Raw genomic sequence first — 15,240 nt, forward strand, 5'->3', positions numbered from 1 at the left:
GTGCTGGTTCAACTGAGTTATATAGACATGCAAAAGAAGAGGCCAAGTTGAGCAGCATTCAGATTTAAGCTGAGTGTTTCTAACAGAGCTCACAGCATCCAATTCTTCACACTTCTCTTTACAACCTCCTCAAATGGCTGATAAGAATGTAAAGTACTAGAGAGAACTATTTGAGAGAACTTAATAAGAATCAGTTGGGGGGAGGGCAGTGCCTGTGGCTCAAGGAGTAGGGCACCGGCCCCCTATACTAGGGGTGGTGGGTTCAAACCTGGCCCCAGCCAAAACTGCAATAAATAAATAAATAAAAATAAAAAGAGAATCAGTTGGGGAATGAGAGGGGAAAATGTTATTATCTTGGATGCTGCTGTTAATCTAACCTGGAAAGGACCAAGAATAAAAACTAAGCAAAACGAAACAGATCTGTTAACTATTGTCCCGTAAAGAGTTTTTCGAAGTATACAAAATAAGTTATATAAATTAAAGAATTATAATTGTTAAATTATACGAATTATAATTATTAAATTATATGAATTGTATGTCATGGACCTACTTGTTCTGTAATAGTATGACCGTGAAAACATTTATATCATTATAAAAAGTAAAAACAAAGAAAACCATGTCATTTTAGGGAAACATTGTTATTTTATCAAAATAACTTTGGTCCAACTGGATGTTACATCCCTACTCCACACACAGTACCAATAGCACACATGAGTAGAAACAAATCTTCCCCTTCATTTGACTGCGTTGGCCAGTTTTCATAGTTTCTCCTCTTTGATTTAGAAGATATTATGCCTTCAAAGTTGAAGTAACTTGGAGAAAAATGACTCAAGTTTTATTAACGTACTCTTTCTCCATTTTCCGAATGATTAGCTGTATTCTCAGTTAAGTATCTCTCTCTCAGGCACAGAATTCAGGTGAAATAGTAGGTCAGGACGAGCAGAAGAGAGAGCCAGGAAGGAACATTGCATAGAAGAGTCTAAAAATCACAAAGGCTGTCACTTGGAGGGACAAGGGAAGACAATTCCATCCAACCAAAAATTTTAAATATAAGTTAAAAGAAGTAAGATCACTGGGAGGCACCTGTGGCTCAAGGAGTAGGGCACTGGCCCCATATACCGGGGGTGGCAGGTTTAAGCCTGGCCCTGGCCAAAACTACCAAAAAAAAAAAAAATAGTAGTAGTAAAATCCTTCACCCAAGGTCCCACATATTGGGATCAGAGGAAGGATGTGAACAAATCACACTTGATTCCTCACACAGAGTTTTTTCCACTTCACTCTTATCAAAGATACTAGGAGTTGGAAACTTCCTCGAGCTGAGTCGCTCTCTGTATTTTGTTATGTTTTCAGAGATTTGCTGCCTACCAAGCATTTTCTGCAATGGACGTGCAAAATCGGACCTCGGTGACTGAATTTACCCTGACTGCCTTCCCTGCTCTTCGGAAGCTTCAGATTTCCCTCTTTGTGCTCCTTCTGTTTACTTACACGCTGACCCTCGCGGGAAACAGTGCCATCATTTCCCTCATCTGGGCTGATCATCGCCTCCAAACCCCCATGTACTTCTTCCTCAGTAATCTGTCGTTTCTGGATATTTTATACACCACTTCAGTGACTCCAAAGCTGTTAGCTTGTCTCCTGCAAGACAGAAAGACCATCTCCTTTGCAGGCTGCATCACCCAAACGTACTTCTTTTTCTTCTTGGGGACAGTGGAGTTTATCCTCTTGGCAGTGATGTCCTTCGACCGCTACGTGGCCATCTGTAACCCCCTGCGCTACACCATCATCATGAGCGGCAGAGTCTGCCTCCTGCTGGTTCTGGGCTGCTGGGTGGGGGCCTTCATGTCCGTGTTGTGCCCAACTATTGTGGTGTCCAGATTGCCTTTCTGTCATAAGGAAATTCGCCACTTCTTCTGTGACATTGCCCCTCTGCTACAGATGGTCTGTATAGACACTCATTTCATAAAGATGATAAACTTCCTCTTATCTTCTCTTGTCCTCCTGACCTCACTGGGGCTCACCACTGTGTCCTACATCTACATCATCTCCACCATCTTACGCATCCCCTCCGCTCAAGGACGTCACAAGGCCTTTTCCACCTGTGCTTCTCACATCACCGTGGTTTCCATTGCCTACGGGAGCAACATCTTCATGTACGTGAGGCCCAGCCAGAGTGGCTCGCTGGATTTTGACAAGGTCGCAGCCGTCCTCACCACGATGGTGACCCCTCTCCTGAATCCCTTCATTTACAGTTTAAGAAATGAAAAGGTAAAGGAAGTCTTGAAAGAAGCAATCCACAAAATCACGTCCTTATTGTGCAGAAGAACCTGAAACCTCAATGAAGTCTGTTCGTTTTCTTAGAATGGTTATTTTCAACTCTTTGACTCAGTGTGGAGAAAGGCGTGCTTAAAGACCAGAAAATCAAAGACGTATAGGAAGGCAGGAGTAGACTCGGTACCTCCTCAGAGGCAAACGATGGTAGTCAAGATTCAGAGGAGGTAATTCAGCCATAGAGAAAAATAGCATTTTCTGAATTCTATGAATGGACCACGACGCACACCCACAATAACAAAGATTTATGAAACCTAGCTTGGCTATTATCATTTGGCTTTATCATTTTTTTTAAATCAGGTAACACTTAGTCTAGTTGAACTTTAGTTTTCTCATCTGTAAAGTGGGGCAAGTTCTCCAAGTTTTTGTTCTTGTAGGCCTAAACAAAATAGTTTGAGAAATGGTGGCATAGATAGAAATTAAAGGCAGACACTTCTCCCTAGGTCTATTCTGATGTTGCGAGATGATCGCCTTCACTCTTAATGGTGAAATAACTAATAATAAAAACAACAGGAAAGAGAAGTAACAGAAGCGTCAGGTTTGTATAGCATACTAAGGTCTGGCAATTAAGTTTGCAAACTCATCGTAGAAAAAGTGCTATGTACCTCATAGCTGAGTATCACTATAGTCACTTTCAAAGTATTCCCCTGGGGAAACGATGTACTGGCACCAGTACCTCGTATACCTTTTAAAGCAATTTTGGAACTCTTTTTCTGGAATGACCATAAAACCTGTCATCGTATTACTATTGACACCCTAAGTGTCATCGAAACATCTTCCTTTCAATATTTCCTTTATCTATGAGTAAAGAAAAAATTGATTAGGGGCCAGATCAGGTGAGTAGGGAGGGTTTTCCAATATGGTTCCTTATTTACTGGCTAAAAACACCCCCACAGAAAGCGCCGTGTGAGCTGTACATTGTCATGACATGAGAGCTCATTCTGTACACACCTTTCTCAGTTAAGATTTTCCTATTTGTCTATCAATGTTTACCTGGCCTGCTGTGCTTCTCACAGTCAGCCGACAATTTTGATGCATGATTTGGTGAATTTTTGCAATGTCTTCATCCGTTCTGCTTGTTACTGGCTGCCCCAACTTGTCTTCATCAGTGATACTTTCTCTCTCCTAAGAAAACCATTCAATCCATTTGTACACTGCCAATTTCTTCATGGCATCATCCCCAGTCAATGCCCATACTTTAACAGTAGACACTCCACTACCCTACCTAGTCAGATAACTGCTCAGCCCACATTCACAGCCTCTGTTGAAGAGTTTGACAAATGAAATGATAAAATTCAAATTACCAGATACCAAAAATCGTCAGCTTATTACAGATATCTTTGTATTATAGCAAGATACTGAAATTCTTTCTGGAGATGGTGTGAAAAGATGAGATTTACTGCTGATTGAGCTTCTGTGCAGGGCACTCAGGTGATACACCTGCCCTTTCACAATTGTGTTTTCAGTTATAACCACCTTTAAGTTTTAGTGATTATAGTGTGGGGGGGGGTGTGGTCATTTAATATGTCTAGAAAAGACTTCTCTTCAGTTTTTTTTTTTTTTTTTTTTTGGAGAGTATAGGTGGGTCATTACATAAGTTTTGAGACACATAAAAATTAAGAAATGTAAATCTTCACTGAGAGAAACAAACAAAGCCTTCCCAGCAACACTATATTTTCAAATTTATCTTCACATATTTGTGAGCATGTGTTACATAAAACGTTTAAATTTTTTTGAAAGAATCACTGTTGTTTCAAAAAATTTAGTAGAACTCTGTCAATTGATCATCCATGGGACCAGAACAAGCTAGTCAATATACAGAAGTAGTTAACATAAGGAACTAGGCCTACTGTACTGATACACACATGTGCTGCATGTCCAGTCTATGAAAATTGGTTCAACTTAAAGAGGTGGTCAATGCAGGGAGGGCGGTCAACTGTGGAGGTTCTACTACAGTTGTCTATCTGGCTTAAGGCGACACGACCTAAATCAGACTTCATTCTTGCCTATAATTCATGAAAGATCTGTGAGACTATTCCTCAACTGTTATATTTTAATGAAACATTATTTAATTCGTAGGTCAGTAAGCCTACTGAAAACAAGTTCAGCCTATCTCACAAAGTCAGAAGGAAAATTCTACTCAGGAGAGTAGTGCATTTAAAAGGAAGACTTGTACAAGTGAAATGTCAATAGCAAGAAGATACTATACAAATATTCCCTAAAGAGTCTGATATAAAAGAGAAAACTAATATTGAATGAATGAATAAAATAATAAATGAATGAATAAGTTAAATGAACACTGTTAAGGAAGCACCTAAAATTTCAGAATTCCCTGGAATTCGTAACATAATTAAAAATATTTAAGGCTGGCAGTACATTCAAAGATAAAATAGTGTCTTTGCTACAATATGTAGCGAAGTTTCACCCAAGTCATATTTCCTGACTACTCTTAATTTTTTATAGCACAACTATCTATAATTTCCTCTTTAAACTCTAATCTTCTGGGTTAAATTTTACTTTTTGCTCTTTTTTCTTTCTTCCCAGGGTAACTATTTCTACATTCTCCTTCCTCTGCCTTCCCTGATTCTACCAGGAATAGCCTAGAAATGGCAATGTGATAAAATGAGGCTGGGGAATTCAAGCATTCAAAATGCACCATTGGAGTTTCTAAATGTTAGGATTAGAATGCAAGATGTGAGCGAGATAACTAAAACAATAACAGAAATAAAATCAAATTAAGTCCCACTGGGGGAACTTAGCCTCCGAAAAAACCCACCAATATTCATAGATTTAATTTCTTCATGCAAGGACAAGTTCACAGACTTCTTTAATATGTATGAGAGGTCTATGAATATGGATTAAGAACTTTTAATTCTAGACAGAAATATATTTCTCCATAAATCTATATGCGAAGGCTTATGATAATTCCAATTGCCAAATCCATCAGCAGTCTGTCCCAGACGAAGCATTCATATTTATGGGAACACAGTCAACATTGGTACCTCTGGCCTTCAAGCACTAACCCTCAGGGAGTTAATGAGTTTTACCCCAGTCGTAACTAACTAAAATATTCCCCACTTACCATGTGCCAGAAAACCTGTTAGAGGCTTCGCCGGTTTCATTCTATCTCACTTCTAGGGTAACTCTATGGTGTTAATATTATCCCTGTTTTATAGATGAGACAGTGAGGAGCAGGGAGATTAACTGCCCTAATGTCACTCAGGGAGTAAGTGGGGTCAAACCCAGAACTACCAGACTTTAAAACTCATGTGCTTAATTACTACACCATCTAATTTCTTTCTTTGTTGCAAAAATTGCAGTAAATGGAATTGTGGGAAGTAAACCTCCCAGACACAGACATAAAATCAAAGAACTGAGGCAGCGGGGAGCTTATGGAGCATCCTGCTTAAATGTTTTATTTTACAGATGAGAAAAATGAGGCCCCTATGAAGTATAATCTTCAAGAAGTAGGTAGTAAACAAAAGCATGGGGAAGAAACCCTTGTGACCTTGACGAAAGTATAGGCATTTGGGAGACAAGTAGCAAAAGAAAGCAGGGAAGAAACCAAATTGCATGATTACAGCAACCCCCTCCCCATATTCCTACAGATCCTCATGACTGTGACAAGAGTATAGGCATCCTGGGAGGACGGAGATAGAGAGGTCAGAGACTAAAGGGCATGGTCATGGCAACCTCCTGAAATGCTTCCTGGGAAGCATCACAATCTCCTACTCCGGTCCGGGCTGGCACTAGCGATAAGGGCTGTCATGCAAATCACCATTTGTGGAAGGCAGTAATTCTAAAATCAGTCTCAGACACAGCAACCTTCTCTCTGCAGAAAAGATGACTTCCCTCACCTCTCATGACCTCCTCCCACATTCCAACAACACTAATAAAAGTCCCTTGAAACTGTGCAGGGGGGGTTGACTTCTGGTCAGACTCCATTCCCCTCTTTTAAAATAAAGCCTATCTTTAATCCCTAGATTGGTCTCCTTTTTTTTTTTTTTTTTTTTTTTTTTTGGCAAACCCTGGCCAGACTATTTCTAAACCTCTCAGAAACCTTCCATTCTGTCTGTGAATTTAGCATTATTCATATTTCCCAAATGGCATCTTGCCTACCATTCAGTCATCACTTATTAAGCATTATTACATGGTAGGAGAGTGTTTATGTATATAATATAGAAGATAAATTATAATAAACTCCACATAATAAGAGACCAAGTTTATTTGCGGAGTTGAGAGGAGAAAAAATAGGAAAACAAGAGTAAAAAGTTTTGTTAAAGTCAAATGTATTTATTATAAAATAGCATCCCTGGCTTGCCAGTACATGAAAAAGTTTACTCTGAACCTCAACTCACCCCTCCAACATTTTATTTCCATTACATGGGGCTGCTTACAAACAAATTTTCTCGTAGTAAACAATTAAAAATAAGGGATTTGGCCATGCCCGTGGCTCAGTGAGTAGGGTGTTGGCCACATACACCCAGGCTGGTAGGTTTGAACCCAGCCCGGGCCTGTTGGATAGCAATGACAACTACAACAACAAAAAATTAGCCAGGTGCTGTGGTGGGCACCTCTAGTCCAGGTATTTGGGAGGTTGAGGCAAGAGAATCACTTAAGCCCAAGAGTTTGAGATTGCTGTGAGCTGGGATGCCATGGCATTCTTCTGAGGGCAACATGAAATTGTGTCTCAAAAAAAAATAATAAAAATAATAAGGGATTTGTGTGGGTTTTTATGGTTGGGGTATATAAGGTCATGGGCATGGAAGAGGAAAAACTGTTTAAATGGCAATTAAACCTTGGTGGTATCCTATCCAGTTTGCCATTATTCCCATTCAATATTTTTGATGTATTTTCTCACCAGAATTCCCTTGAAACTGCTTCACAAAATGGAGAAATTCTGAGAACCTCATACGCATATATACACACAACACACACAGACACACACACACGGCTGAAGTGCTGTACTCTCCAGTTGTCTGATTCCTCTCTACCCTATTGGTAAGGGCAGTTGTTCTACACTGGGACTCTGGAGATGACCGAATACACAATACTCAACACTGCATGGGTAAAACTGAGAGGAGTTCATCAGTCACATATATTCACAGTTGAGCAAGGAAAACACCTTGTGCCCTGTAGAGTGACACGATGTTTGCACACAGGAGCAGAGTGAACACCTGCTTGGCTGGCAGGAAATTGAAGCCTGCCAGGTTTGGGCACTGAGTGGGGTGCAGTTAGTTGTCCTGTCTGATAGACAAGTAGGGATTCTTTTCCACTGATGAGAGGGCACATGATGAGAGTAAGATGGAGTCAGTCAGGCTATGGCAAACATGATATAGCTGGTCTGGCCCATTTAGGTCTTAGGCGACCTTCACCTCCTGTCTTCCATCCTTGTTGTTTTGTCAATTTGTCTTTAACCTAAAGGTGTACACCTCGAGTAGTTTAGGGCAATTGATTTAAGAGATTAACCTTTGAATTGGAATGTTGCCATATGGGTCATGGGTAATGTTAATTATTATTTATTAAGGGCCACGGGTTGTGGCAATTACTGTTGTTTAAGATAAGTGTTAGGTGGTTCTTGCTTTTAACTTTTATGTCAGCTGTGATTTTGGAACAGGAAGAACAGAATAGTTTAGAGCGGCTACTCTCACTGTTCTCCAGAATTGCCGGCTTTCTGACACAGTGTGATGGAGCTCTTGGGATTATAGGCATGAGCAACCTTCCCAACTTAGGAAGGATTTAAAGTGTTCTATATTTTTATTTTCTCTGTAGTTTTTTTTTTTAAGTATTCTTTTTCCTTTAAATGGAAATACCAAAGTAAGGGAAAATCAGCAAGAAGCCCTTAACAAGTCTATTTAGCACCTTCTAAAACTTTTTAATTATGATTAATGGAAGTTCAGGACCAACATTCTTTTATAACAATATTATTAATTAACTTCTTTTGACTCGTATCCCCAAGAGCTGTTCCCATCTAAGTCTCTAAGAAAAATAAGCCCATGAGAAAACATAGTTCACCCACTTAGAAAAAAGAATCCTACAGGAAAGCAAGCTTTACAGTACGGAGAAAAGGAAAAAAGTAAACTTTAAAAAAAAAAAATTCAAGTCACCTGTAATCTGGTGAAGCGTTTATAGTATTACAACCCATTTAGTAAAACTTCAATGGAAGGATATTCTAAAACTCCTGAAGATAAAACTCCTGAAGAAATTCCAGAAATTGTATTGAGTTTATTGAGGCATCACATGGTAAGTACACCTCCCAAGGAGTCTGCATTCACCATGTCTAGATGAGTTAGTTCTATGAAATTCTATGTCCTGAAAACCCAGTTACTAAATAATTAATGTAACTCAGAATTAACCAAAGAAACAAAATATAGCCTTTTTCCAAGGAGAAAAATAACCTCAGAATTGAGAATCAATAGTTTTCTTTTCTTTTTTTTTTTTTTTTTTTGAGACAGAGCCTCAAGCTGTCCCCCTGGGTAGAGTGCTGTGGCATCACAGCTCACAGCAACCTCCAACTCCTGGCTCAAGTGATTCTCCTGCCTTAGCCTCCCAAGTAGCTGGGACTACAGATGTCCACCACAATGCCTGGCTTTTTTTTTGTTTGCAGCCATCATTGTTGTTTGGTGGGCCCGGGCTATATTCAGACCTGCCAGCTCAGGTGTATGTGGCTGGCGCTTTAAGCCACTTGAGCCACAGGCACTGAGTCGAGTTTTCTAGATTTCTTAAATGGAAGTTAGGGAAGATCTGCTCTACTCCAGCTATGACTGACTAATTCCTGTAATTTTTTAAAGCCACTTACCACCACTGTCACATTCTTTATCTAAGAAAAAAAAAAAAGACTATAAAACTGACTCTATTGAGATATCATGGAGCATACCGGTTATATAGACTGTAAAGATATCTGAAGGACCGTCACAGTGGGAAACGTTAGTATTTGGTCTGTAAGATCAGTGCATGAATGTACATTGAAGGTTAGAAAGACAGCTTTCCGTTCAAAATATGAGTTTTTCATTCAGCAAGTGCCAAAGCAAGATAGTGGCTGATCATTGAAGTCATCCAAGCAATGGCTGGATGGGAACGCAAATCAGAAAGAGTCATACTGAAGTTAGGCGGTTCAGTGACCTACTAAGGTTTATTTCATCTTTGAGAGATATTTCTATGAGTTAGAGATCAGAATAGAATTATCAATAAATAATAATAAATTCAAAGCACAATGCTTGGAATTACTTCATGGACATACTACGCTGAAAGTCTGAGTCTCTTACTACATCTGCCTGTATAAAACATGTTGGGAAAATGATACATTATCTTATACAATTTGTACAACCTTTTCACATATGTTTTATTTACTAACATAATCGCTCTTGTTAAATTTACTTCTCTGTTTATAGTCTTCCTAATCTGCCAATGTTGTTCATGGAGTTCAATGTCAATCTGGAGGGATTCAGATTAAGTAAGCATTAAAAATATTCCACATTGTGATGGTTGAGTTACTTGGTTCAATGTAAACATTTCACATTGTATATTAAAGCAGTACCCTGAACGCCATAATTGCATCAATGTACAAAGTTATGATTTAATAAAAAATAATCATAAAAAATAAATAAATAAAAATAAGGAAGATTTCCTTAATAAAAAAATAAAAATATTCCACAGTTACACACTAAACTTTTCACAATTCATTGTTATTTAACCAGGTAGAAAACAATTTGCTTTAATTGGTCATTTCCTTTAAATCCATCCCAATCCTTTCTGAATAGAATCGCTTTTTTTTTTCTCTTCTTTTTTTTTTTTTTTTTTTTTTAGCAAGAATCTGTGAGGAAGTGTCACATGTAGGATTTAACTTAAATCTCATGGCAGGTCATCTTGCATATTATAATTATCTGTACTTCTCAGATGAAGCAGCAAGGAGTTGGAGGTAAAGAATTTGATTCAATAGAACAGAGTTAGAAGTGGTAAAAACTGGAACTGGAATCCAGTTCTTTAAACCATCTCACATTTATCTAATTAATACTTGAATTCAAATGTGAAGTGTTATTTTTCTATTCAACAACATCATAGAATAATAACACGATACACAAAAAAACAGCTAATGGGATAGCTCAGACAGAAAGCTCACAGGTGATTTCACATGCTTTTATATTGCTCTACTGCGCAGTAATTTAGAAAATTGTTCAGAAGTTTTTTCTTTACTAAAGAATGAAGGAAGTTAGAATCTTTGAGCGGATTTGGAAATTGAAAAGTAACTGACAGCAGGACTCTAAGACTGGAATGAACTTTACTAGCAGGTATTTCAGCGTTCTAATTTTCCAGATGAGATCATTGAAGTCCAAAACATAAAAGATTTTAAAAATGAAAAAGCACAGCTTTTCAGTCCTACTGAAGCATCAGATACCTGAGCCAAGCTTATAGAATTATTACCTTAGACTATACCTTATTATAGAATTATTACCTTATAGCCAAGATATAGAATTATAACCTTAGACTATACCTTATTATAGAATTATTACCTTATAGCCAAGATATAGAATTATTACCTTAGACTAAGAACCCCTGAGAGAACGCTGTAAGTAATTTTATATTATCAACCACTCTGGTAAGGTAAAATCTCCTATTATAAGACCAAGTCTTTCTTGAGTTTTTAATTAAGATAGAAACAGAGAGGCCAGGCGCGGTGGCTCACACCTGTAATTTGTGTATTCCTCAGATAACTCACATATATCATTCCACTCATCAATGACCTTTGTATTTTATCCAAAGTTTATTTTTAAAAAAGTTTATCCAAAATCTCCTTTTGAAAAAGCGTCTAGGAAAAAGATAGCATTTTTCAAAATGCTTCCATGTTTTGCCACATATCATATATAGACTTAGTTTTAGCAAAGAAATATTCAAGTGGCTTGGATTTAACATGTTATAACACAGAAACGATGCATTCGTATAAAAACCTACTTTCATAAAATGTATCTGTTCTTGTAGGGATCAAATTTTGGTTAAAACCTGTCCCTGCAGAGCCAAGGCACTTCTTTTTTCTTTTTTATTCCCCAGTGCACTTTAGAATAATACAGTAAATCCACACTGAATATCTCCTCTTTCAACTTTAGCCTGTTATGAAGCTGACAAGGCCATGTTGCATTTGTATGAATATAGTTAACAATGCTTATAACGTGTTACGAAGTACCACTTAAAATGATAGCTTTAGCATAGAGATTTTGCTGATGCATGATATGATGAAAGAAATGAGAGCATCTGGATCTGTTAATATTTTTTTTTTTTTTGAGACAGAATCTCACTATGTCACCCTTGGTAGAGTGCAGTGCTGTCACAGCTCACAGCAACCTCAAACTCTTGGGCTTAAGCAATTCTCTTGCCTCAGCCTCCCCAGTAGCTAGGACTACAGGCACCTGCCCCAACGCCCGGCTATTTTGGGGTTGCAGTTGTCATTGTTGTTTAGCAGGCCCAGGCTAGGCTTGAACCTGCCAGCCTTGGCATGTGTGGCTGGTGCCCTATTCACTGAGCTATGGGCGCCGAGCCAAGGATCTGTTAGTATATATTTTTTAATATGTGCTATAAACTCTTTGTGTCTTCCTGTCATAGAAGATGCACCATCTGCGCTACACTCACTAAATTTACCAAATTCAGTCCAACTTCACAACATTTATCTTAAAAGTTGTTTGAAGATATCTATCCCCATGTTCTTTTCTCAAGTGTGCCCAATGCAAGTAACTTTTCATAGCAATAAAAATCTTCTGTTAGAACCCAAATAATGTATAAGACCTGTGCCAAGTCTGTAGTATCAGTTGATTCATCCAAAGCAATTGAATAATACATATTTTCATTTTGAAGTATTGCATGAAATTGTTCTGCTAAGCTAAAGGCTAATTCACGCTACCAGTTATGATTTCTCCTTGAAAGAGGCAGTTGTTTGTACTTTGAAACGTTTACAGGGTCTAAGCATCATATAATTTTGGCAATATATTCTTTCACAATTTCTACATCACTACAAAGGGAAAATGGCTTCCCTTTTTTCCCAAATATATGAGCTACTTTATAAGTTGCTTCAGTTTCATTATTTTCAGGTCTTATTGCTGCTGGAAAGAATCTTTGCTTTTGCTTTTCATCTTTTAATTTCTACAATATAACCTTTTGCACCTCTTGCTCTAATGTAAAATATTGTGGTCCTTATGAGTGTTAGTATGCTGATGAGCATTGAATTTCTTCATTGTTGATACTGCAGTATACAAAGCAAGCAAATCATCTTATCTTTAGCAGAAACAAGATAAGATGGCAATTCCCAATCTTCATTAAAAAATATGTTTCTTCCTTCAGCATTTTCTTGGTCTTTGACATGATTAAAAAAGATTGTCCAATATTTGATAGATTTGGCTTGTACACTTGCAATATGCTACATAGGTGTGGTCCCACCATTAACCCTCCCTCTATCAAACCACCCCCCTTCCTTCCCCTTCTCTCCTTCACCCTGGGCTTTAGTTGTGATTCATCTCTCATATGAAAATGTGAGTGATTATAAATTGGTTTTACAGTAGTACTGAGTACATTGGATATTTTTTTTCCATTCCTGAGATACTTTACTAAGAAGATTATTTTCCAGCTCCATTCATGTGAACATAAAAGAGGTAAAGTCTCCATCTTTTTTAATGCTGCATAGTATTCCATAGTATACATATACTATAATTTATTAATCCATTCATGGGTTGATGGGCACTTGGGCTTCTTCCAAGACTTGGCAATTAAGAACTGAGCTGCAATGAACAATCTGGGGCTAATATCTTTGTTGCCAAGTGATTTTTGGTCTTTTGGATATATACCTACTAGAGGAATTGCAGGATCAAATGGCAGGTCTACAGTTAGATCCCTGAGTATTCTCCAAACTTCTTTCCAAAAGGAACATACTAGCTTGCATTCCCACCAGCAGTGCGGACAAATGTCTTAACACTGTGATTAAGTAAATGAGGTGAAAGCTATGGTAATTAGTAGGATGTAAGCACTCCAATTTGTACAAATAATCAACACATTGAATCCACAAAGGCATAAATGAATTCATGATCTATGTATATATGACTTAATAAAAAAAATACTGTCAAACTGTGCAGCTATTCACAAATTTCAATTCTAACAGAAACACAGTGCACCATTGTCAAATGCTGGTAACAGACTGGTGCACTTGACTCTCTTAAATTCTCACCAACAGGCTTCACGCAGTAGTGGCACCAGTCAAGCCGGAGAAGTTAGAACTAAATCACGGGCATAGCAACTGTCAATTTAGCCCTTAGGTTCACTAATGTTATAATTGTGCCAACAACCTGGGAGAATTATTTCATTGAAATTTATTTTATTCTTTGAGATCTTAAATATGTTCATTTGAAAAATAAAAAACATAAAAGACAAATAGAATGTATTAAAAATAAAAGGATTTGCTCTGCCAAGTTGGGATTCAGTCAAAAGTCTGTACTTAAGACTACATGTGGCCTTAAGGCTGCAGGTTTCCCACCCCTAAATAGTGTTTGGACTTTCCCACAGTGGCACAACAATAACAGAGGACTATATGCCGTGATTCATCTCCCAATATACGGCACAGATATTAGTAAGATGACCTAAGCTAGTTTTCCTTTTTTTATTTCTTCAGGGAGAACATGCCCACCACATAGTCATGGGGAATTGGAGCACAGTGACTGAATTCAACCTAATTGCCTTCCCAGCTCTCCTGGAGATTCGAGTACCCCTCTTTGTGGTTCTCTCGTTGACTTACACATTAACAGCAACAGGAGACATTATCATCATCTCCCTCATAGGGGCTGATCATCGACTGCAAACCCCAATGTACTTTTTCCTCAGTAACTTGTCCTTTCTGGATATTTCATACACCACTGTTGTTAGCCCCAAAGTGCTAGCCTGCCTCCTAGGAGAGAATAAGACCATCTCCTTTGCTGGCTGCATCACGCAAACCTATTTCTACTTCTTTCTGGGGACAGTGGAGTTTATCCTCTTGGCAGTGATGTCCTTCGACCGCTACGTGGCCATCTGTAACCCCCTGCGCTACACCATCATCATGAGCACCAGGGCCTGCCTCCTGCTGGTTCTGAGCTGCTGGGTGGGGGCCTTCCTGTCCGTGTTGGTTCCAACCATCGTTGTGACAAGGATACCTTACTGTAGGAAAGAAATTAATCATTTTTTCTGTGACATTGCCCCCCTTCTACAGGTGGCCTGTATAGATACTCGCCTCCTTGAGAAGATAAACTTTCTCCTCTCTGCCCTTATCATCCTCAGCTCCCTGGCATTCACTGCTGGGTCCTATACCTACATCATTGCTACCATCCTGCACATCCCTTCAGCCCAGGGCCGTCAAAAAGCTTTTTCTACCTGTGCTTCTCACATCACCGTTGTCTCCATTGCGTATGGGAGCAACATCTTTGTGTATGTGAGACCCAGTCAGAACTATTCACTAGATTTTGACAAGGTAGCTGCTGTTCTCATCACAGTGGTGACCCCTCTTCTGAACCCTTTTATCTATAGCTTGAGGAATGAGAAGGTCAAGGAAGTGTTGAGAGAGACGATGAACAGAATAGGGTCTTTAAAACTAAGGGCAACTTGAGTGAGTGTACAGTACATCACACAACATTTCTTCAACACATTCATTCTGCATGAACAGAGCTGCATGTTGATATGCCGGAAGCCTGAGAGAAGGCCACGGGGGCATTTCTGATCTGGGAGTTTTAGATTAGGGATGCTCATCCAGTGAGTATAAAGCAAACATTCCAAGATCCAAAATATTTCTGGTCCCAAACATTTTGGATAAGGGATATGCGGATATGAGAAAAATATACAGGCTAAAGTAAAAATTATTCTCTAATAGGGGATCTGTTTCTTTTTAAAAATCTTTTTTTTTTTTTTTTT

At 38.5% G+C, this 15,240-nt stretch overlaps 2 protein-coding genes across 2 annotated transcripts; both read left to right on the forward strand.

Annotated features, from left to right (window-relative positions):
• Positions 1-1,380: 1,380 nt before the first annotated feature.
• On the forward strand, positions 1,381-2,328 carry LOC100946115 (olfactory receptor 6M1-like). Its single transcript, XM_003796786.1, has one exon. The coding sequence runs from the start codon at positions 1,381-1,383 to the stop codon at positions 2,326-2,328; it is 948 nt and encodes a 315-aa protein (XP_003796834.1).
• An 11,642-nt stretch (positions 2,329-13,970) lies between these two features.
• On the forward strand, positions 13,971-14,938 carry LOC100946426 (olfactory receptor 6M1). The gene has a single exon (XM_003796787.1). It carries the CDS (start codon positions 13,997-13,999, stop codon positions 14,936-14,938), a length of 942 nt encoding a protein of 313 aa, XP_003796835.1. The 5' UTR covers positions 13,971-13,996.
• The last annotated feature ends 302 nt before the right edge of the window (positions 14,939-15,240 follow it).

This window comes from Otolemur garnettii, unplaced genomic scaffold (genome assembly GCF_000181295.1).
Source record: "Otolemur garnettii isolate 467f Iridium unplaced genomic scaffold, OtoGar3 scaffold00108, whole genome shotgun sequence".
NCBI lineage: Eukaryota > Metazoa > Chordata > Mammalia > Primates > Galagidae > Otolemur > Otolemur garnettii.